This window comes from Leptodactylus fuscus, chromosome 1, assembly GCF_031893055.1.
Source record: "Leptodactylus fuscus isolate aLepFus1 chromosome 1, aLepFus1.hap2, whole genome shotgun sequence".
Taxonomy (NCBI): domain Eukaryota; kingdom Metazoa; phylum Chordata; class Amphibia; order Anura; family Leptodactylidae; genus Leptodactylus; species Leptodactylus fuscus.
In genome coordinates this window covers 218,110,262-218,136,097 of record NC_134265.1, presented here as the reverse complement: position 1 = coordinate 218,136,097, position 25,836 = coordinate 218,110,262, and the positions used below count along the sequence as shown (strand labels likewise).

At 41.9% G+C, this 25,836-nt stretch overlaps 1 protein-coding gene across 4 annotated transcripts in view; it reads right to left on the bottom strand.

Moving 5' to 3' along the window:
- The window catches only part of PDE4C (phosphodiesterase 4C), a 259,677-nt gene that overhangs the window by 103,010 nt on the left and 130,831 nt on the right, over nucleotides 1–25,836 (bottom strand). Inside the window, exon 1 of one of the 4 annotated variants that reach the window (XM_075283043.1) lies at nucleotides 5,868–6,738. The exons of 2 other annotated variants lie outside the window; for them this stretch is intronic. In XM_075283043.1, the coding sequence (XP_075139144.1) occupies nucleotides 5,868–5,998 (131 nt within the window). In that variant the 5' untranslated portion in view covers nucleotides 5,999–6,738. Of the gene's footprint in view, nucleotides 1–5,867; nucleotides 6,739–25,836 lie in introns of those variants that run through there. One more of the 4 variants, XM_075283071.1, reaches the window with a different exon arrangement.

The following is a 25,836-nucleotide window of genomic DNA, read 5'->3' as shown; positions in this document are numbered from 1 at the left end:
CAATGTAAACACAAAGATAACACTAATCATTCTCTGATCTCTAGAAGTCTTTTGTGTCCTGTTCAGGCAGAGGGAGGGGGGAAGGGAAATACAGGAATTGAGCAGACAAGTGGAGCTAAGGAGGATGGATCAAGCTAGGCGTCAAGCGGCCTTTAGAGCTGATGAAACGCCGGAGCAGGCAGATCATCGGCGCCAACAACGCACTCATTTATATGGCGTCCCAGCAAGCTGCTGAGATACCGGAACAATCACAGGCACGGCGCAAGGAACTAATTCAGCAGCAGACCAGTTTGAGAACTGTTGAAACGCCGAAGAAGGAGCATCATCGACACCAACAACACGCTCATTATATGGCGTCCCAGCGAGCTGATGAGATGCTCGGAACAATCACAGGCACAGCACGCCAACTGTCATTCACAGCTATACTCCAGGTTTCCATAACAACCCTGCCATTTTTATACACTACACCCATAGCAGGGCTAGGTGGGTATGCAGAGATGTAGCAGAGCTGGGTAGGTTGAGCGTATGCAGAGATGTAGCAGAGCTGGGTATGTTGTGCCTATGCAGAGGTGTAGCAGAGCTGGGTATGCAGAGACGCAGCAGAACTGGGCGTGCAGAGATGTAGGACAGCTCGGTATGCAGAGATGTAGCAGAGCTAGGTAAGCTGTGCAAATGAAAAGATGTAGCAGAGCTGTGTATGCTATGCATATGTAGAGATGTAGCAGAGCTTTACTCCAGGTAACAACTGATGGCAGGCTTTTCAATGATATCCATACTGAGATACAGATGATCACATGATGCTTATGCAAACAAAAAATGAAATATACCCGTGCAAAGCTGGGTCCTCCTGCTAGTATTCCATAACATGTATTGGAAAACTAGAAAAATTTAGAATGGATAAATTAGAGAAAGACTGCATTTGCACCATTAACTTTCTTACATTCTTTATTTTTACAGCATTCACTGTGCAGAAAAAATTACAAGTTACCTATATTCTGCTAAGTTGATACAATTATGGCGATACCAAATTTAGGCTAAGGCCCCATGTATCGAGCCATATGCAAATTGCTGTGGAAAAGACCAGGACAGATTTTCTGCCTCTATTATACCTATACGAAAAACCTCAGCATTTCTGTAGGTATAATTCACATGCTAAGATTCACCAAAATGCAAGCGTTTTTTGATATTTTCTACAATGTGTGGATGGAATTAGCCAAAATGCAAATATTTTTTAAAACTGTTTTTGTTTTTTTGTTGTAACAAAAAACAAAGAACGTAAAAACATAAAACTTTATAGAAAACTAATATTTTGTTCTGAAGCCCCCAAAATGTCACCAAACTATGAAAAAATTGAAGAATAAAAATAAGCAGATACAAAATAGAAATAAATAAATCAAGTAACAAGTTACATATCATTCAGAAGTTGGATAAAAACATCCAGTATGCCCAAAACTCTTAAATAATAAAATATTACTTTTTACTTCATACCAAGTTAAAACATCTTACAACATGGATCCAGGATAAGAACACAAGAAAATCCTACGCGTTTCGAAACCTACATTGCGGTCTCTTAGTCGTAGCATGTAAAGTTACATGTAATACATATAATTCACTAAACTATAAATCATAAAACAAAAAAAATAAAATGCCATATAAGGTGTAGTACATTCGCAGTACCCAGCAGCTATATACTGCTAAGAATGCCATACCATTAGGTATACAAACAAATTAGTGGTGACAGCCAGCCCAGAACAGGAATGGAGAGTAGGTTGCAGGTAAATATAAATTCATTTTTATTTTCTGGCTCTTCCCTGCTGCCTGCATTTGACTTTATGATCTTGGACAACCCCTATAACATATGGTAAAATGAAGGGCATATTTTGGCACCTAGAGTGAAGTGGGGAGATGCGTCACTCTTGGGCCAAAATACGCCTGCCACGACTGTCGCAGTTTCCGTCGCAGTTTCCGTCGTGGCGTCCCCCTCCGGAGTAGACTCAAATGAATACGCCAACTCCGGAGGTTGCTGCCGCGAGGTGGATGCCGCAGCTCAACGAGCCACGGAATCCGCCTGAAGAAAGGGCAGCTCACTTCTTTTTTTCCGCTAGTGGCAACATGCCGCTAGTGGAATAAAGAACACTAGCGGTCTCCATAGACCACAATTGTGAAGGGGCGGATTATGACGTGGATTCCTCGCAATAATCCGCCCCCTCTGTGCTCGTGTGAACTAGCCGAAAGACTTGAAATAGTAGATTGCAAAGAGTCATACAGATGAATAAAATAGCACAAGAAACGTCCTCCTAATTCCTACAAAGTGTTAGGGCTAGTTCACATGGGGCTAGTGACTGCGTATATTGGTCCTGATTTTGACCCGGGAAGCATGTCAGAATCAGGACCAAAATGCGCCTGCTGTGGCTAGCTGCGACGGTTGCGGCTTCCTGCTCCTACTCCGGAGCAAAATGAATGAATGGGCCTAATACAGAGGGATTGTTATCTCCTGAAAATCCTACAGGTGCGGCCCCAAGGATGGATTTGTCTTAATGGGTGGATATAATATGATTATTAACACATTATCAGCAAATGAAAGACACCTGCCACCTGGGTTACTGTGAGATAGGAGAAAAGAATTAGAAAAACATCTAAGACAGCTACTTAGCTCTTAAATACTTACCTGGGCAGTCTTGTGTGAACCATTATAAGTGCATTGTCATAAATGTGTTAGTCCAGAACAGTTTTGACTACCCCCAGAAGAAGGTTGAAACGCTGACACGCGCGGGAAAGGGGCAAGCCGGGACTGTTGACGATATCACGTGACACTATGATGGGTATGTTGCTATGCTGAGTAATCCTATTTATATATCTACTCTGGTCATACATCCTTATACTTCTTATTGGGTATATTTCAATCATCTATCCACTCCACTATATATGTTGGTTCGTTTTTCTTCATATTTATATGTAGGGTAGTTTCACTACACTTTTGGTATGTTGTAGTGAGATATAACTATTGTCACTGATACCTTCCATTATGGTTGTGCTTTTGTTGCAACATAACTGTGACTTGACCTATGATTATTTATGCTATATGAGTCTGGCACTCTTTTACAACATCTTTTATGTATATTTTATGTACATGCCCATTGTTATATTTACCTCCGGTCCCTTTGGTTTCCCCCCTGCCTGATGGTATTTTGACTTTTACCGTTGTTACTATTTTGTGCATTTATTAAAGGGATCCTATCACTCAGACATGATTTTTTCTAAGTTCCACGTCGGAATAGCCTCGTCGTCTTCTCCCCGCCGACGTTCGCCTACAATCCCGGTTCTTGTCGGTATGCTAATGAGCTCTCTCGTAGTACTGGGGGCATCCCCAATGCTGCGAGAGAACTCTCCAGCGCCACCTCCTCTTCTTCAGCAGCGTCACCTTCAGCCTCTTCTTCTGGCGGTGGCTTGTAACTTCTAAGGCCTTGGGCAGAGCAGACTGCACATGCCCACAAGCCACGAGAAAATGGCTGCTTGCACAGTATTGGAAGTCCTATGGTGAGGCATTTTTAGGAGGAGGAATTTGATTCAGTTTCCTGACCAAATTCCTGACCAAAAAACTCAGTGTGAACATAGCCTTAACAGGGCTTAAATACCAAGAACAGTTCTGAAATGAAATATTCAGTCTATAAGTGATAAGAGGAAGGCAAGTGTAATATATAGATGAAACTGCAGAGCATAGTGCTGACACATTCACATTTGTCAGGAGAGAGGTAATAAATACACAGAGCTGTTTACGCAGTGGCCTCTCTCCTGTCAGTATATCTGTCCTTGTGCTAAACTCCAATTCATGGCTATAATGGAGGGGACATACATTGCTGGTACTTAGAATGAGGAGTCATACATAGTTTTTGTAGTATGGGGTTAGTAATGTTTGCTCTATGGTTACAGTCAAGCTTCTGGGGCCTGTTTACATACAGTATACACTATTACGTCCACTACTACTCCCATGCTATGTTTAGGACTCCTCTGCTCTATTCACATATGGAGATATTGAATGATTGGTATGTGGTAGTTTGTAGCACCAAGACAAATAGGGTGACTAGATCTGTTGCAAATTACTGTATGGGATATGCATGTGGCTTTTAAGCCTTTAATCTGAATAGATGTATAATAAATGCTGTTTTTAATGATCCGTCAGGCAGTAATATTTTGAACACAAACCCTACATTGGCTCCAGAGCTACTTTTAGGTATTCCAGAGCATAATAGATATCAAGTCCCTAGAGTATAAGCCATTCTTAAACATATGTCATAATTGTGAGTCTGTGAACTTATTGTAGGGTATCCACTTGGGGAAGTTGGTTGTCTGTGTGATCTACAATGGACTGAACCCTCATCAGTATTAAAATAAACGGAGGAAAAGCAGTTCCCAGCACTTTGGATTAGTTCATTATTTTACAGAATCCCAAAAAATATTGAGAAAAACTGTTGCACAATGACATTATTGTATGTATCAGTTGGGTGGGTAATACAAACAGCAAACAGCATGTTTTTAATATGTCTGAAAATGTAGAAGGGACCGTGTCTCTATTGTAGCTTTGTGGATAGTATCAGTCAACTCCTGCTGGCAGGCTATGTTCATAAAATATTACTGGTCACTTAGCTATTGTGAGCACTGTTCTGGAGCATAGAAAAAATGAGAAAGCTGCTGAATTTTGGTTTCTGAGTTCAATGGTTGTTTACATTAATCACATGGAAATGGACATCTCATATTCCCAAAAGCAAGACATACCCAAGGAAAACTCTTTTAGATGCTCTTCCACAATTGTATGGAATAGTGGTTTTCTAGGGGGTGAGCCTCTCAAGATGAGGGTCAGTATGTATAGTTTGTGTTGGAACTGAAAAGCTGTCACTTGAAATGTGATCAGTATAAAGGTAAGGATCTTTCTCATGCAGGGGGTTTTATAGAGACGTTTTACCGTATATATACCAACAATCCAAATCATTGCTCCTTAACTATGCTAAGACGGTTGTTTAGATACTGGCTAATGACTTTTTTAGTTGGGGGACCCTATTACAGGTCTTGCTTTGGAGCACATGTATGCTCAGATGGGCCCCCAGTGTGGACACTCTGGTGTGGCACAGTACACATTATACTTCATACAGATACTCATAACACAACATCTCCACCAGGCTATGTGTTAGTATAATATACTAGGTAAATTAAGAAACTACCTAGTTTATTTTTAATATATTGCAAGACACACTGCAGAATAAGGCCAACTAGTACCCTTTATACTTGGGCCCCACATTCTCAGTCACATTACAAGGGCCTCAGTAACCAATCATCTTACAGAGTTGTGCTGGTACTATTTGGACACATACCCAGGCTCACAGAGCTAAAAGTGCCCAAGTTCAAGACAACAGCCAGGTAACAAGCTACTTGAATGAATTGAACGAATTGAATGAGTGCCAGGTAATATTTGTAGTAGTTGTTTAGTGGGCTCCCAAATGAATCTTACTAATGGCCACTAGGCACCCCAGTCCAATACTGGGTACATGAAATGAAAAATACAACTATGCGCCATACAATAAATTAGCAATGTACCTAAAAGAATAAGGTCCATATAATTCAAGCCATCTAGTCATATGTCCTGACATAGCACAATAGACAATATTACTTTTTTTTTTTTTTTTTTTAACTCAATAGCCAATAGAAAGTCTATGAAGAACATAAGCAGGCAAATGGCTCAGTTAATAACATGTATATATATTGACAAAACACAAGCACATATAAGATATGACCCTATATATATATACATCAATCACCAAAGCTTCATTATTTTAATAATCCAAAAAAATAAATATGAAATAAAAAGTAGTTACCGTCTCCTTCTTTGCACAATATCAATGGGTCTGTTGACTGCACATGGTGACCCATAGACGTGTCCATTGTATATCTTACACCCTCCACGATCCATGAGAGCCAGGAACCCACAATTTGTAGGTAAACTCATCTCCAAGTCTAGGCTTTCAGTGCTAGACAGTCCTCAAGCATCCACGGTGTATTACTATCAGCCACCATGCAGTTTTTTCACAGTTAATTAGGGCCAATACAAAACATCCTTTAACCCTCCCTTTGAGAAATATTCCCATCATTAGAAGAGGCAGAGAATACAAGGCTCTGAGTGGCAAACCTGGTTTTCCTATGGATAGTATAGACAGTAGTCAGTGGTCCCAGCTTTCCTCTCAGGGAACATCATTTTTTTTTTCATGGTTGCCATGATCTGTCTGCTTCCTGACAAACAATAAGGGAAGATTGCAAGCTTACGTTTCCAAAAATACTTTGTTACCTAAGCGTCTTCCTGTCAGCAAACCAATCTAGTCGAACCCTGCTCTCCAAAAGAAGATGAAGAGTGGCAGAATCAGCAGTGCAGCAGATCCAATACCAGCCTGTGTGTATTCTTCAGTCTATATCTGTTTGTTACCTTGGTGAACAGGTTTAGGCAGATAAAAAAAAGTGCCCATGAATAACAGTTCCTAAAAATAGTAGACTTCAGCTGCTGTGCTGTACTCAGTGTCCTCGTCTTACGATAAAGTAAGGAAGCTTTCAAGCTTTCCTTGTGGGTTTAGTATGACAGCTGGAAAAGAGTGCAGTACAGAAATGCCACCAGTGCAGGACAGCGAGCTATCTCTCCCTCTATAACAGCTGTGATGTCACTGTCACTGTACTCCAGTAAGGGGGAGGGCCAACGCCTCACTCATGTCTGCAAATATTTCTCTTTAAAGAGCCAGTTCTCCCTTCCATGTCCGTGTAAGTGAAAAAAGACATGTCCTTGTGTAGAATTGCTTTGCACTTTGATTTAGTGTTTCTACTGCAATGATGCCTCAAGAGGTTATTGGCTTTAGACAACCCTTTCTACTACGCCCCATTATGTGACAGAAGGCAGTCCCTCTATTTTATAGCCTCATAAAGACAACTTTTGTCCATATTGCTAAACCTATTGAAGCATTACATGGTTTCCCTTTCATTTGAATGGCCCGCAGGTAATACTACTTGTTCTAGGCAGCGGAGACTGTAATGTAAATAAATAGCTTCATATAGCTTTCCTCAACACTCACAGCTGATGGCCAGTTTTTTTTTTTTTTTTTTTAATTTAAAGGGATCAGGTTCAGAGACTGTTTTCTCATTTCCATTTCCGTCTTCCAAAATTCATAGCTTTTTTATTTTTCTGCTGACATAGCCAAAAGAAAATATTCAATGTGTTATATGCACCATTTTGAGGTACATATAATGTTTTGAGTTGCTTTCACTTTGTAGGGTCTAAGTGAAAAAAAACAAAAAACATACATTTTTATCATTAGTTTTTGCATTTCATTTTTAGTGTTCACTTTGCATTAAAAATGACTGGCAGCTTTATCTGGTGGATTATTATGATTAAAGCGATACCATATTTATATTGGTTTTATTAGGTTATTCTGCTTTTACTAAACAATTTTGGAGACAAGCGTGGGGTAGTTGTATTCTGACATGCATAACTGTTTTACTGCTTTGTTGACTGATCTATATGATGACTTTTTCTGCAGCACAAGTTGAATAGCAGGACCACTTTAACCATAGGAAAAACGGTGTACTTACAGTCCTACATTTAAAGTATTGTCTTGCTGTGTCGGGAATAAGGATAGGCCATCATACTGCTACTTTGTACGGTTGTCTTCAAATTTTGGAGATTAACACAAATTTTAATTTTCAAAAATTTTGCTGCTTCAGTGTTTTTCAATTTCAAAAGCTGGGGCCCCACATGGCACAAACGCTATGGCACAAGCCATGGCGTTTCCCTGCAAAGTCAATACCATCCACATATTGCAGAAACATACCTGCAGCGGTAATGCTGAAATCTCCAAAACTGTTTTTAGAAATTACAGCATGTCTGTTACACCTATGGAAATGCTGGAGGTTCCCCTATAGATAAGATTGAAGCAGAAAGTGTTTCCGTTTCCGTTGTAGTTTTTCCACAGCCCGCTACATGGGGCCTTAGACTTAATGTTTAATGATGTTTCAATGGTAAAGACATTTAACTGAGGCACTGCCGCTAGGTCTCCACTGTAGTGATGAAATCTGCCTTAATAGTACTGTGGATGTTGGCAAGGGCTTCGGTTTAATTTTTATTTTTATTATTTATGATTTATACATTTTCTTTTTTTTTTTTTTTTTTTTTTTTTTTACAGTTACACTTAACCCTGGGATCTCTTTATCCCCTATACAATGTAATGGGATACTTCTGATACTTTCACAGATCTGAAAGAGGTTTATTCAACAGTATTTTACATTTAACTTTAATTATCTTCCCATGTTCCCTCAGTCAAACTTACACAGGCATAAATAAGAATTAGCTATAATTTTTGGATTCTGTCAGAAATCTACTGGAAGAATCTGCCCAAAAATGTGAAAAAAAACCCCATCAGTTCCTGATCCTTCATTATCAAACCCATGTGATTTTTATGTGCATGCCTCATTAGATTAGGTATTTAGAAACTGTTTTATTTACTCTTTAGTTTGGATGTATTCATTTATTGTTAGAGTACAGTATGTGTACATGTATGATGGACCTTTACTAACAAGATCTGGTCACTACTAGGAAGCTTGCCCCCCCATATGCTAGAAAGGCAGCATTTCCAGTGATAAAATTAACACACAACTTTTTCCCACCATGATTGCAGTTCTACGCAGTGGCGTAACTACCGCGGAAGCAGCGGAGGCAGCTGCCACAGGGCCCAGGACATTAGGGGCCCATGACAGCCACTACCGCCGCGTTTTTTTCTTTTTTCTTAATAGGCCATTACTGGCTGTAGTTATTCCAGCCGGTAACGGACCCTATTTACTTACTGATCCTGGCTGGGCCAGGATCGGTAAGTGATACCACGGGCCCCATAAAGACTACACAGGGGAACAAAAAAACAAACATTTTTCTGTTGAGTTAAATTTTTGAGCTGTTTAATACTGAAATTGACATGCTGAACTCAAATCTGCAGTTACTTTTCTTCTATCACGTCAAGTTTTTTCTCTACAGCGTATCTTGATGTGACCACGCTAGGCTATTTGGCAACGCATGCAACAAGGTGGTGGGAGGTTGTGCACCTGTCTCCTGCGCGCGTGGTGACTTCATAACTGTCCCGACTGACTGGGAGAAGACGCTGAGAGGTGAGTACTCAGTGTCGGGCTGTGGGGAGCGCCATGGTTACTATACTGCGCGGGCGGGGGTGCGATAGGTAGTATACTGTGTGTAGTGGGGGCTGCAATGTAGCACTGTGTGTGTAGTGGGGCTGCAATGTTGCACTGTGTGTAGGGGGGCTGCAATGTTGCACTGTGTGTGTAGGGGGGCTGCAATGGGGAATGTGATTGTGATGGAGCAATGGGCAGGCTTTGTGCCCTGCGCTCCAGACATCCTGTGTCCTGTTCTAGTCTACTACCACAGAATAGAACAGAGCAGGCCTCGCACACGGATCTGTTTTCACGGTCGTGTGTGGGAAGCCTTAAGTATATTAGTCCGGCCCTCTGAAACCATTCCAATTTCTAATGTGGCCCCATGGGAAAATTGCCCACCCCTGGTCTAGATAGCTATCGTTTTCCGAATTTTGTTGTGAGTTCTTGTTTGTAGACAAGCAGTTAACCGAATTTATTCTTTTATAGACATAAGTACTTTTTTGCTTTCCATTCGATCATGTCTGCGGCTTCATCTTCTCGTCGTAAGTGCCTCAACAGCCCTGATTCGTTTTGTTACATCTGTGGCAGTTTCACCATTCCAAGTCAAAACTTTCCTACTTCTAAAACAATGGACCAAACTGAGCAATAAATAGCAATTGTAGGAACAAAATAACTCTAGTATATTTAGATTAATTTCTGCTTCATTGTCATGTAAGTGTATATTTTGTAAGATTTTCACGAAAAATGGAGGGTATCCTGTATCTTAAAAACTTGACGTGCTAGAGAAAAACGGGGGTCATTTTTGGAACCAAGAGCTAAAAGTAAGTCTGAAACAAGTGTCAGATCTAAGTCAACAGTCAAATTGTGTTCCCCAGTGCTATTATTATACTCGGGGGTCTTTGCAGACCCCTGAGTATAATGATCGGAGGCCCGGGTGACGTAAGAAACATAAAAAACTGTGTTACTTATCTCTCCAGGCTCCGAGCAGGCTTCGGCCTAGTTGTCTGATGTCTCTGATGTCACATGAACCCGGCCTGCGTCCCGGGTCATGTGACGTCCGACGTCATTGAATAAGGCCGACAGCGGAGCCAGGGGACAGGTAACAGTGTTTTTTTTCATGTTTTTATTCTCCTGGGTCTCCGATTATTATACTCTGGGGTCTGAAAAGACCCCAGGGTATAATAATTGTTCATGGGTGTCCACAGTGGGGCATAATACTGTGTGCAGGGGCCACTGAGGGACATAATATTGTGTGCAGGGACCACTAAGGGATATAATACTGTGTGCAGGGACCACTAAGGGATATAGTACTGTGTATAGGGGCCACTAAGGGATATAATACTGTGTGCAGGGGCCACGGAGGGACATAATACTGTGTGCAGAGGCCACTAAGGGACATAATACTGTGTGCAGAGGCCACTAAAGGACATAATAGAGCGCGGAGGAGGGGGTCAGTCGAGGTCTTCGGTGTCGGGAGGGGGAGGGCCATGTCAAAACTTCGCCACGGGGTCCTGCCATTCCTAGTTACGCCACTGGTTGTGCGGATGAAATTAAACAAAATCTCATTCACTTTTTTGGGACTGGAAAATACAGTGTTTTTTTCCTGCTGTATTTCCACAAGATGGGGCCCTGGCCTTGAGGCACGCAGTGTTTTGGCCGCCACAGTGAACACTGTGTTTTATATTAACTGCAAAGTGGATGAGATTTTAGTTAATCCCAACCTCACATTGCAGAAAAAAATCCACAGCGGAACTTGAGTAAGCATGGCCTCTAGGAAACCCCAATCCACCCAGTCGAATGCCCTCTCTGCATCTAAAGAAAGCAACATCAAGGGGATAAATGTTGACGAGCATGATGAATTATGGAGGGATGAACCCAATCTGGTCGGTCCCGGTGGACGAAGTCCTCCATAAGGCCATCTGGCAGCCCCATACCTAGCGAACACCTGACATGACATGGCCCTTGTAATGGCATAGAGGCAAAATCTATAAATCAGGACCCTGGCTGTCCATACACCTTTGCTGATGACCTCCCCTAGGCCCCTTGTAATTGCTACCCCCTCCTGTCGCGACATCCGCTCAGCAGAAAAGGTCAGATCTCCTATATGGGCACCACTGGGCCTGGAGTCTTTGTCCATGGGCAATGTACTACCACACAGACTACACCTTAGTGAAATGACACCATCATTACCTGCCCTTACATCACCCCCCTCCTGCCAAGCCCTGCACCAACACATAACCTGGACCTGAGAACCAGACACCTGGCTGAGCCACAGAACAATTACAGCTTCACAGTATGGAGCGGCTCCTATTGGAGGGCCCCCACCAAAGCTCTATGGCCCTCAACCCTATGATTGGCATGTGATCAGCCCAATTAACTCCACACCAAACAGAGTAGGGGGAAAAACAACAAGATTGTCCCCTGCTATCTCAACTCCTTATTTCCCAAAGTGCCCAAGGATAAACCTACAATCCATCCTGAAGTATGACTAAAACCTGATCATTGTACTGTAATAGAAACAGCTGCTACCAGTCCATATAAAAGACCCACAAGACCTAACCTTCCCAGGCTGTTCAGATACCAAGTTACGCTAGCCCAAGCACCTGCTTTCATTCCCATCTATCCCCAAGCCACCAATGATACCTCCACCTCAGACGAGCATTTAAAAGAGGAGTACATACACCTCTCTGCAGACACTCCTATGACCTACAGAAGGGAACAATTACATACACAATCAGAATATCTGCCTCCCAAGTAACTTGCACTAAACCATGGGTCCAAAGAAATCTTGCAGTTGTTTAGAGGACACAGATTGGACTCTCTGATCAAATCTAGTGCCAGAGGAGCTAAGCCCTTCGTACCATCCATCCTAATGGGCAATGTGAGATTTATCATCAGGAAAACTGATGAACTTCATGCTCTAATCAGATCACCTAAAGCCTACTAGGAATGTAGCATAATGTGCTTCACAGAGACCTGGCTTAGTGAGGAAACCTCTGATTGCACTTGTGATCAAGGGCTTTAACTCCATCAGCAGTGATGGAGACCCTAGAAAGTTGGGAAAGAACAGAGGTGGTTGGTTGCTTGCCTATGTTAATGGCAAATGGTGCACAGATGCCCATGTCACAGTAAGGGTAAAGCACTCTCCATGGAAGTATCTATGCTACAGAACTGATGCCCCGATACCCTCAACATTGTGAGGGTACTGGGGTATCAACCACATGGGAGGGCTTCAATCCACAAGGTGGAAACAATCTCCCTAACCCACCTACAGCAAATACTCACTTGCTTGACAAAAGGACAAAGTATATCTACTATTTGTAAACTGCAAGGATGCCTACAGATTTGTAGCCATGTCCTCACTCTGTAGCCATGTCACTGGGAAATTCCGACCAGAAACTCATCTACAAGCGTGCAAGTCAATGCTAACGAGGTATAAAGTAAATATAGAACTGGTCCAAGGCAGCTGAAGAGGAAAGACTGTTCAAGAACACTTTATGGGATGTACCACGTGACGTGGGACAGAACTTGACCAGACTATAGAAATGGTTACCAACTGCATAAACGCCTCAACTGAAAGTATAGTGCCATCAAAGGTAGTAAAGTGTTACCCCGATAACAGACCTGGGTCCCTTAAGAACTCAAATATCTACTTAACAAAAAGAAAATGGCATTTGCAACTAAGAACAAGAATCTGGCCAGTGAGGTCCAAAAAGCTCTGAACACAAGACAGAGTGTAAAGTGGACCACAAGCATAAACTGGAAAAAAATAACTAGCTAAGAACTAAATGAAGGAGATGTGGTAAATGATAAAAACCATAACGGGAACGCAGAAACCAGCCTGACCAGCTGCTCAGGCCTAAGGTTGGATGATGCCCTCATCCACCTCCACCATCAAGCATGGCGTATCACTCCAAATCACTTACTTTAATTTCAGCAGGGCCTTCAACACCATTTGGCCCAGGCTACTCATGCAGAAGCGTCAACAAATGTTGGTTTCCATATCCATGATAAACTGCTTTACCGAGTGCCTTACCAGTAGACCCCAACTAGCTATAGTAGGTAACTCCTCTGAGAAAAATAGGAGAACCCTAAGAAACAGTGCTGTTCCCTTTCCTCTTTACCATCTTCACGTTTGATTTTCAATATGACTTGGTTTCTTGTTTTCTCAAATAATTACTTACAAATGGAGATGACAAAGAGTATAGGAAAGTGGTAGAAGGGGTGACGTCATTCTAAACCTCAAAAATAGCCTCATCCTAATCATTGGCAAAACTAAAGAACTCATTATTATCCTCTCTAGACCCAAATCCAATACCATTCCAGTTACCGTTTACGGTCAGGCCGTAGAAAGTTTTACGCCCTATAAATAACTTAGAGTGAAGCTCGAGAACAAACTGGACTGGAAACAAAATGCTGGCATAACCTATAAAAAAAAGTTGAATGCTATACTTCCTGCAACAACTTTGACTGTTTGGGGTTAATGATGATGCTATTGACCTCATCTACCTAGCTTCTATGGCTGGGGCCCTATTCTATGCTAGAAAGAGGGGCAATGAAAGAATAGACAGTTTAATCAAAAAAGATCGCTCAATCCACAAGGCTGTCAAGAACTTAAAGGGATCATGCAGGCAAATATTTAATATTTTAAATGGGCAGGGGAGGTGTGAAAAAAAAAACCATATTCACCTTTCCACGGTACTCTGGTCCTTCCAGTTATCTTCTGGCGAAAGTTCCCCCACACGTGACCGCTGAGGCCAATCAGTGGTCTCAGCTAAAGGCATGAGATATTACTATCTGTGATGTCCCGGGGACTCTTCCTGAGGCTGCTGATTGGCCACAGTGGTCACGTGACCACTAAGGCCAATCAATGACTTCAGTGGAAGAGATCTGGGATGTCACAGCCGTGAGCAGTTTAGTTTCAGAAGAGAGCTCAGCAGAAGAACCGGACTGGGCTGGGAGGACATCAGAGCACCAGGTTCAGGTGAGCATGATTTTTTTTTTTTAACCTCCCCCTGGCCTACTTAAACTATAAACATTTTGCCCGGACAACCTCTTTAACTACCAACCGAAGACACTGGGTCCCTGGCTACCCCACTCCTCCATCCCCAATGCCTCGTTGTGCATTGTGTTTGTTATTACTATGCTTGAAACTGCAGTCGATAGATGCCAAAAAATTATTCCATGGGTATCAAAAAAGTTTTTGTTGCTTTTAAATTGTACTTATGAGTGACAATAGTATTCTAAATAAAGTAAAATGAAGCATAAATTAGAAGTAGTTGACATTATTTTTTTCATATACATAATAAAAGTATATATAGTTAGCCACCCCACAACCTGAAATGACTGCATACAGAAGACAACAATGACTGTAAATAACATATACATTAGGTTTAGTGTCTCTTTAAAAGAACTACTTATTTACAAAAAAGTCTCTTATTGATAAATAAGTGTCCTGGACTTTAGTCCCCGTCACTCTACAGTTTATTACACCTTCAGAGATCCTTAAAGTTAAAGTTCAGTCATCTTGCCTATGATTACAAAGTCTATATTATCTCTTAGCATATTAATTATAGTATTCAGCTATATATTTATTGTTATTTATTATCATGTGTGACAACCTGGGGGTTAAACAGCTCACAGGATCGCCATCTCCAGCCTAAGATGGTTAGCAGTGCACATCAAGAACTTCAGATCTACACACAGGCAGTTCAAGTTCAAAAACTGATCCCAGCAGCCATATTTCTCCAAGCACAGCATTCAAAGGTTCAGAAAACAGTTTAACAATAAAACAGCGTGTATCAGGGTTACTATCAGGGTGTAGGCCTACAGCCTAGAACCTCCAGTAACTAAATAGGGACTGTCAGCGCCGCACCTCTCATGAGGCGACCTGAAGCGACAGGCGGCGCTATGCCGGGGCTCTGGGGGGGGGGGTCGTCATTTTTGCTGACCTAAGCGTCTCCGAGCGGTGGATTGGGGCGGCCCTGTGGACGCAGCGCTGCTCCAGCGGCCACCCCTCACGCTTAGCAGAGCCCTCCGCTCCGCCCCCTCCACTCAGCTCCACCCCTCCTCCCGGGGGGGGGGGGGGGGCTTTCTGACATCCGCCTCAGGCGGCACAGAGACTAGGTTCACCCCTGGGGAGTGTTACCTGCTGGGGCTACTCCGGCAGGTAATGACCTATAAAAAAAACCCTGCAGGGACCCACAGGGCCCCCTAAGGTTGCAGGCGCTGTGACAGCCACTATAGCAGTACTTACACCACTGCTCTTAGCCCTAGGTATTATTTATTACGAAAGCCTACAAATGGTGAAAAATCATTAGTGCAAATTACCCTACTCATAGCAGATGTAAATTTACTGCTATCTCCAAATGCACCAAGAGACATGAATCTCCTTTATGCAAAACTGGCAGAAAATACGCTTCTTTTAGTACATGTGTGCCAATGTTCACTTATTCGAGTCTTAGGTGCACCATCTACTGGTCTTGTTAGGGTACTTCACTTCAGAAGTTGTAAACAGGGTTAGAGGAGATGTTATTTGTTACAGACAGTCAAAATATTTAATGTGTGTTTAGATATTTCAGAATATATATTTAAATTAAATTCAAAATCTAAAATTAAACATACATCTTATTTATTATGGAAGTATTAAATTGACAATATATTCTACCTTCATAATGTTATAATAAATTACAGTATATGTGTTTCATAGACAGAAAGTTCCTGCATTTGTCCTCATATCCATTGACAACTGATCAAAAGACTGTCAACTCCAAGAAGGTTTTCTGAAAAACCTTAAGCCTGCAAATTTCTGTATTATTTATTTGCAATATGTTTAACTTTTAATCCTATTAATATTATAAATGTGAAAGTCTGTGGGTTTGTGAGTTTGGATGTTCGGATGTTTGTTCCTCAATCACGGAAAAACCGCTTGACCGATTTGGCTGAAAGTTTCCACAAACATAGTTAATACACCCGATTGCGCAATAGGCTACTTTTCGTCACAATAGCGCACATACGTTTGTGCCAGGACCCCCACAAAACCCAAACTCACACCACCATCTCTGCAATCTCACACACTTTGGACCATAGCAAGCCACAAAATTCATATTGCCCTCTACAGCCTCGCCCCTAACCCCACACAATCTCATATACATATACTTTACCACTTTGCCCCTCACCTTAACGATACTCCAGGAGGCTCTCTTTAACGCTTCGGAGCAGCCATGTTTGCCGACCCCCACCGCTCTGACAATCCGCGACACCGCCCACCCATGTCAATACCCCTAGGCGGTCTAATAAATGCAAAAAAAAAACAAGTTTAAAAAAAGTAAAAAAATATATAAAAAAAATAATAAAAAGGATTAAAAATTCAAATCACCCCCCTTTCCCTAGAACACATATAAAAGTAGTTAAAAACTGTGAAACACATGCATGTTAGGTATCCCCACGTCCGAAATCGCCCACTCTACAAAGCTATACAAATATTTTTCCTGTTCGGTAAACGCCGTAGCGGGAAAAATGGTCAAAATTGCCAAACCTCCATTTTTCACTGTTTTGATTCTGATAAAAATTGGAATAAAAAGTGATCAAAGCAATAACATTTCCTGAAAATGGTAGAACTACAAAGTACACCCGGTCCCGCAAAAAAAGACGCCCTATACATCCCCGTACACAGACGTATAAAAAAGTTACGGCTGTCGGAATATGGCGACTTTTCAAAAAATAATTTTTTTCAACAGTTTTGGATTTTTTTTTAAGGGTTCAAAATGTAAATAAAACCATATAAATTTGGTATCCCCGGAATCGTAACCAAACACAGAATACAGGGGACAGGTCATTTGGGTTGCACAGTGAACGCCGTAAAACCAAAGCCCGTAAGAAAGTCGCACAATTGCATTTTTTCTTCAAATCCACCCCATTCTGAATTTTTTCCCTGCTTCCCAGTACATTATATAGAATAAATAATGGTGGCATCATGAAGAAAAATTTGTCCCAGGAAAAATTAAGACCTCATATGGCTCTGGGAGCGGAGAAATAAAAAAGTTATGGGGTTTAGAAGGAGGGGAGCCAAAAACGAAAATCAAAAAATGCCATTGGCGGCAAAGGGTTAACTTCAAATACTTCTGTCCCAAAGTCACTATGTAAAGTTTCTCACAACACCGTATATATAGCAGCTCTAATACAAAGTAACTTCAACACAAAAGTCTCACGTATTCTCTGAATTACAGCAAAAACAAGATACAAAGTTACATTTCATATCCCAGACCTTATACACACTACGAAAACCTTACCCACGCCTGTATATACCCACTGCTACAATCACCGCAGACGAAGTCGCGGGTACCAGCTAGTTGACTATAAATGTAAATATGGTAATGTTTGTTGGAAAAATCCTTTAAGCTAAGGCCCCATGTACAGTAGTGTCCTGCAACAAAAAAGCGTTGTGGGAAAAACCATGGCGGCAACCTGCGGACTTTCTGCTTCAATTATAACTATAAGGAAACCCCCAGTATTTCTGTAGGTATAATTGACATGCTGCAATTTCCAAACTGCGACAGCTTTGGAAAATCGCAGCGTTTCCTCTGCGCATATTTTTTCCCCATAGTGGGAGAGTCATTTTGCTGTGACTGTAAACCATTGCAGTTTACACCATGTGGGGGCCCAGCCTTAATCTGACCATATGCTGTTGAACACATTTTGGACAGCTGAAAAGACTTTCTTGTGACACAAAGAAATGTAACAAATATCTTTAGAAAACAAACGTCAAAAAAACTAAACTGCTGTACTAGATACTGTGTTCCTGTGCTATAGTTTAAAGGGATTCTATTATTAAAATGACATTTTTTGTCCCTAACACGTAGGAATAGCCTTGAGAAAGGCTATTCTTCTCCTACCTTTAGATGTCTTCTCCGCGCTGCCGTTCGAAGCAAATGAGTTCTCTCGCAGCACTGGGGGGCAGTTCCCAGCACTCAAACAGCACTGGGGGCATCCCCAATGCTGCGAGAGAAATCTCCAGCGACACCTCCATCTTCTTCTGGTACACCCTCTCCCTGTGTCTTCTTCCGTCCTGGGTTTCAATCTTCTAGGCCTCGAGCCTCAGGTAGAGCAGACTGCGCATGCCCACAGGCCACAAGAAAATGTCCGCTTACATCAGCTTACTGTTTTGAGCGCTGGGGACTGCCCCCAGTGCTGCTAGAGAACTCATGTGCATACCAAAGAAAACCAGGATTTTTAATGATAGAATCCCTTTAAGCCCGGGTGTAAACACCACGATTTGGACACAGCAAAAACCATGGTGCTTTACAGTACCTGCAAAGTGGATGCGATTCTGACTAATCCAATCAACACATTGCAGAATAAAATCTACAGTGGAAATGTAGCGTTTCTGCCACGTTTTTTCCAGCGGCACTTTTTGGCACGCTGTGTGGAGGCTCAGCCTAAAGGTTATTCCTGCCAAAAGACAGATATGCATCTCATCGATGGAAGTCTAGACCAAGATATAAATAGCAATATGTCATTTTAATGTATGACATTGTTGTCCAAAACGACAACTTTCACAGAACAACTGTAAATAGCAAATCGTTCATAAAGCAGCTGTTTGAAATCACTAATGTACTGTATAGTACGGTCAATTGTAGATTCATCTATCCATAATGATTTCCTTTGTCATGCAATATCCAGTGCAAGTTTTCTTTCATTTTGAGTGCATATATAAGCCCCTGTCCACTTCCTTTTGTTCCTTTCTGGGCCACAATGATGTCTTCATCACATCTACTTTATCAGGGGAAATCTCTAAAGATTGTTACTACTTATATCTATATAGAGAGTCTGTTAGATAAGACTGACTGGCTACTGCATCATCTAACCATCTATTTGCTCATCAACTGGATCAAGTAACCATTTTCAGTTGTATAGAGATGTGTTGCGAGCCTTCCTCCAGATTATGCCTCTCAGGGATGCTAATGTTGTATAGTGGTCTTAAAGAGGACTTTTCACTACCTTAATCATGTCTAGCTCTTTGCATGATTTAAGAGGCGCTGCTCCACTGATTCTGATACAGTTGGGGGTTTTTCTCTAGCCCAGAATTTTCCTGAGCAATCAATGCTGTTAGTTTTGGTGTCTGATATGCTGTTTAAGCTCTGTACTGTCAGTAGGACGGTGTTAGACGGTGTGATTCTGAGTTCTGACACTGGCTGCCTATGATTGGAGCTTAGAATCATGCCCCACCGCCATCTGACACTTCCCTTCTGACATTAATAGCACATCAGGCATTCCTTCTACTTCTAACTTTCAGTTTGTTTGTCTAGGTCCTAACGATTGCCTAACTTATACCTAAAATCCAATTCACTTCCTTCCCAGAACACCAGGATATCGTCAATAAAACGTATCCAAGATAACACATGGCTAGTCCACCATACCTTCAGAGAAAACAAGGCACTCCTCCCACCAGCCCAGGAATAAGTTGGCATAAGTGGGCGCCACCAGTTTATCCATGGCTGTTCCCCTGAGCTGGTGGAAGTATCACACAAAATGTGAGTACATATGTGGATGTTGTCCTACGACCATTTGTGCTCACACTACCTTCCTATGTCTGAGACACGATAGACATCCTCTAACTTATGCCTCCTCTAACCCATTTAGGGTCTTGAGAGGTTTCTGACAGCTCTATACACGCTGCAGTGGCTTTGCTGCCACTACTGATATTTGAAAGCAGAGCTACAATACTACAGTCAGAGAACTATAGTGTGCATAGTGCCATCTGTTTTTGGCTCTGTACACTGTGCTGTAATTGGTACAAAGATGGGTGTCAGACTCCCATCAATTTCCAACTGATGGTCTATTCTAATGATAGGCCAATAATTGTCAGTCTTAGAGAACCCCTTTAAAGCATATCTATGTGTTCAATAGAGATGAGCGAGTACTATTCGAAACTGCCGTTTCGAATAGCACGCTCCCATAGGAATGAATGGACGCAGCCGGCACACAGCCTGTGTCGGCGTCCGGCCGCTTAATCCCCTATGCGCTGGCTGCATCCATTCATTCCTATGGGAGCATGCACTCGCTCATCTCTAGTGTTCAACAGTTTTTGCATAAATCAGTAGTACAGTGTGTGTAAATGAGGATATGCATAGTTTAGAAGCTTCCTTTCTGCATGTTCAATCTCTATCTCTAGTTTTCATTGTTCTCTGAGCTCATGTGTGAATACTGTCTGCTATGATGTCTGCTCTGAGAATCTGCTTCATAATTCTTTTAATCAACTTATAATTACAAGGTTTCTTATATTTACTAGTACTATTGATTTGAGATGCGAAGTAGAGAGTGGAGTGGGAGTGATTCAGGATAACATCGCTAAAACACAAAACAGAACTATCCAGTTTGAAGGTTACAGAAACGTCATAGAAAATATCATGTACCTATTCCATTTGTACCTAAGATAATTGGCCCATCCAATTTTGCTGTTGATCAGCTAACCAATAAGATATGATTTTCTCTGAATCAAAAATTAACAGATGAGGGAGGAATCTGCTGCTGATTTAGGTGCAAAATCCACTACAAAATCAGTCGCAGATTCCACCGTATGAACAGGGCCTTAATAGTGCCACAGTGGCCCCCACACAGTATTATATGCTCACAGTGGCCCCCATACAGCATTATATGTCTACAGTGGCCCCCACACAGCATTATGTTCCGCAGTTGTCCTTACACAGCATTATGTGCTCCACAATGGCTCCCACACAACATTATATGCTCTGCAGTGGCCCCCACACAGTATTATAAGATGCATAGCTTCCACACACAGTGGCCCCCACACAGTATTATATGCCCACAGTGGCCTCCACACAGTATTATATGCCCACACACAGTATTATATGCCCACAGTAGCCCCCAAACAGAATTATATGATCCACAGTGGCCCCCACACAGTATAATATGCTCACAGTGGCCCCTAGACAGTATTTTATTTCCACAGTGGTCCCACACAGTATTATATGCTCACTGCAGCCAGCGCCGCACCTCCCATGAGGCGACCTGAAGCGACCGCTTCAGGCGACGCTATGTCAGGGCCCCAGGGAGGGCGGCATTTTTGATTACCTAAGACAGTCCAGGACAAGCTGTCCAGGACTGGCTTAGCACCGAGCGGTGGATTGGGGAGGCCGCTGAAGCAGCGCTGCTCCAGCAGCCTCCCCCCACGCTCAGGCAGAGAGCAGGTCCTCTCACTGCCTGCTCTCTGCCTGCGAATGTCGCTAAGCCCCACCCCCTTTGCTTCACCCTGCCCCCTCCTCCCGGGGGGGGGGGGTGTGGCTTTCTGTAGTTTGCCTCGGGCGGCGAAAGGGGCAGATTCACCCCTGACTGCAGCCCCCAAACAGTATTATATGATCCACAGTGGTTCCCACACAGTATTACAGTATACTGTATTAGCCACAGTGGCCCACACACAGTATTATATGCTCACAGTGGCCCCCAAACAGTATTATATGATCCACAGTGGTCCCCACACAGTATTATATACTCACAGTGGCCCCTAGACAGTATTTTATTCCCACAGTGGCCCCATACAGTATTATATGCTCACTGTAGCCCCCCCACAGTATTATATAATCCACAGTGGCCCTCACACAGTATTATATGCTCAAAGAGGCTCCCACACAGTATTATATGCTCCCAAGACCCCAAGATAAAAGAAGCAGAATTGAATTCATCTTGTTCACATTTTATATCATTTTTTCTACTTAAAGCGACAGTGGAAATATATGGGTGCCAAATCTAACAGCACTGAGATCTCCGGTACCGGAGTGCACACCGGGAAAGCCAACCGTGCGTCGAATTTAGTACACTTTCGGCCTTCTAGAGGAATATAATACTGCACATCTATGAGGATGGTAAAGGTCCTCTTTATGCGAACTGTTGTTGTTGTTGTTTTCCTGTAAATTAGTGTACAACAAGTATAAAAATAAGTACTGGGTGAGTAGTAAAAAATAAGCTTATGCATACCCAAAATATATAAATAAATTAAAATATGGTGAAGAAAAGTGTGCATTGGTGTGAGAGAATTTTGAATATTTTAAATGCAAATATACTACATAGGAGATAGGCATAAATTAAAATCAAGTAAGTGATATCCACCTTACTTCCAATAAAATAAAATGAAGATATTTTGAATATGCTCTCATACATTGTTGTAACTATAGCCAAAAAATTTAGATTAAAAAATTAATATTGTAAACTAAGCCCACTCATAGCTGGGATGCTGATTAGAAAAATGAACTAACCACTAGAGGGAGGCGAAGGTTATTTTAAAATTTCCAAGTATTGTGATACAATGCAGGATTTAATGGTAAACTAAATGACTTACAAATAAACAAATATGGAAAATCACTGGATCAGGTAATCTTCATTAATAAGCCAGAAGTAACTAGTTCCATCCTATTACAGTCAGAACAGCCTTAATGTGAAATATTTGTGCTTGTTCTGAAAGGAAGGAATTGTACAAGTTTTATGGAAGGGTATTTGAGAGAACAATGTTTTTATTATTGCAACCTTGTGGCAATCACATGGTGATGGCGTGCTCTTCATTTTAATGCATGCAATATCAGGGAAGCATTGCCCTGCATGTATTAAATACACATGACAAGAACAAGTCAATTTATTAATTTGTGATCAATATAATAATCAATATAATTTTATTAATAGGCCTAATTATAAACATAAGAGATTACCAATCAATTATATGCAAAATACTGCCACTTCCTGCTCTTTGTTTCAGGCCAGAATGATGGCAGCAAGTGCAAGGCACAAAGAAAATTGGTCTGCATTTACTAATGCTGTTTAATAGTCTAAACTTAGACAGGCAGTCACAATATGTTCCAAATTTCTCACAGTAGTATACACAGTGTTCTACATTGGGTGCATCCTGCATGAAATTAGAGACCAGGCAGGTGCAAAGCAGTAATAAAGTAGCACAAATTAGAACTTCACTTAAAGAGGTTTTCCAGGCAGAAAATCTTTTTTTTTTTTTTTTTTTTTTTTTTTAGAAATGTCTGTTAGTGCTAGTAATGGGTTAATAAGTACACCCATATACCTTTAGCAGTTTTTGGAGTGATTTCTGAGTGTCTCTGGTTGCTGCTCTGCATTTGTTTAAAGGGTGTAACTTCCTGCTGTGCAACTTCCTGTATAGCTTCTACATTAGTTCTCTCTCACTCAACTTCCCTCTTCTCTCACTCCGTTACACTCCCCCCTCCGTCTCACTAAATAACATATCCTGCCCCCCTACTAGCCCCTCCCCTAGCCTAGCTATTTCGCCCATTACTAGTCCCTCCCACCCTCCCTCGTATCCCTAGCTAACCTATTCTGCCCACTACTAGCAGAAAGTTAGAGGGGAGGAGCTGTTCTTGGGGATGGGGGGGGGGGGGCAAAAGCAATGGTGACGTTCCATTTTGAAAGCAGTGAAATGGACCATCACTGGATTATCAGAAAGAGTCTCTGGGGCGGTCTCCAGGGATATGAGCAATTTTTTTTAAACTGAAGTAAATTAGAAGTTAGGGGAGGGGGTTTAGTTTAGGGGTTAATTCTTAGTTTATCCTGGACCACCCGTTTAACCACGTCTACTTTCAAGCAGAGAAAAAGTTTGTGCATAGATACAGTCTCATACAGAAATGGTACACACAGTGCCAGAAAACTTAGTAAATGTAGGCATTGTGTCAATCTTGTATGAGGTATGCAAATTAGCACTCTTTCAAAAAAAAATTAAAAAAATCAAAGCTGTGCCTCTAGCACTGCCTTTTGGGAGGAAGCAGTTTGATAAGTAAATATAATTTGATGTGGGTTATCTACCCACAGTATCACCAAAGTGGTCTGGCTTAGAGATAATCCTAATTACATTGTCTAAGTGGCCCACTTGGCCTTTAGTTTTAACCCAATACATTGAACTGGAGTTCACTGCAGGGAGACCCCAAGGTTACTACCATTTAGACTGTCCCTGGTGTTGGTAACAAGTGGCGAGGCAGATCAAGGATTATGGTACACTGTACAAGGGTATATCTACAGGGTTTGCAGCGTTGTCAGTCGCTACATGGCCCTGGACCCTAAGGGGGCCCAAAAGATACATCTGATGTATTAAATATACCGCTATTCTAAAGGGCACATGATAGGTAGGGTCCCCATTACATCTTTTGTATCCGAGCCCAGGATCTTCAAGTTACTTAAATTATAGCAGGGTAACTTTGATAGTTCCAGCGTCTTCAAGATCATGTAGATACAGTTCCTCCTAAGCATCCAATGGGGGCTGGATGTTACTCTTGTTGACAGTCTGTTACTCCCTTGCCAGGGCATTCTTCCAATCAACTAGTGTGAAACTGTGGGATATAGATTCTCAGAGTTGTCTTGTCTGAATCGAGGCTAAAGGCAGTGTTGCAGCTATAAAGTCCATCTCATATTATCTCCATATATTGATCTTGCACACTTCGATTTCCACAGGGTGAGCAGGGATAATTCACATCTCTGGACTGCAGAACACACAACTGTCCGAACTGGTGCCTTCCAGCTTCCAGTCTAACTAGGGCTCTTCCCTCGAGATTAGGTCAGAGATGTATAGGGGGGACAGGTTGTTGATGGCTATATTTGCTTGACAATGGGTGGCCAGTGAAGGGATTGGCAGAGGGAAAAGGCTTATGAAAAATGGGGATAGAGTTGGGTTAAGCAAGTTGCAGGGTGAACTGGAAGGGGTCAAGAGCATTTTCTGGGAGGCCTAGGGTGTTACAGTAGTCTAAGTGGGCAATTATGAGGACATGGGCTAGCATTTTTGTAGTTTCAGGGGTTAGGAAGGAGTGGATTTGATGAATGCTCTTGAGTTGGAATCAGCAGGTGTTGCTGAGGGTTTGGATATGTAGCTTGAAAATAAGTCAGAGTGAAAAGGTTATTTCAAGGTAATGGACCTGTAGGACTGGAGTAAGTGTGATACCATTAACTCTGATAGATGGGTCAGGTATGGGGGGCTGTGCAGGGTGGGGTGAATATGATAAACTCCTTATTCTCCATGGCCCCTGAAATATATACCAGTTGTATGGCTCAGCAGAGGGTGAACTGATATATGAAGAGGTGTACCCCCTGCTGAAGCATAGGATAGGAAGACTGGCTTTGAAAATGCCCCACTAAAGGAATGAATGGAAAGCCACTTCCACCGAAATGCACGTCAAGCATCTAATTGTCCCAACTGGTGTGTGTAATGGATCCCTCTTGGTGGCTTACTTTGACGGTTATTATGTCTGTGGTTATATATCTATAGCTGGCTCTACATGTATTCTGTCTATTGGTCTATATTTATTATTGGCTGTTACCAGCCGACTATACATGGATTTGTATGCTGGTTACTTATTTATACCCAGTACTATCTAATTATCTTACGATACTTCCCATATTTAACACGGTATTTGTGGGGGTATTGCCTACACACCTGTAGGTGGGAGGGTTTGCGGTATCTGTCCGCTATTCATTAGTAGACATTCCTTTGTCTGCCTCCCTTTTGTGTTATTTGTGGGGGTTTTTTAAAATCTTTTTGGATACTTAATAAATACTTTTGTAATTTTTATTAATTTTTTTTTTGTCTCAAATTTTTATGGTTGTTAATGAATGGGAAACTTCTCATCCACATAG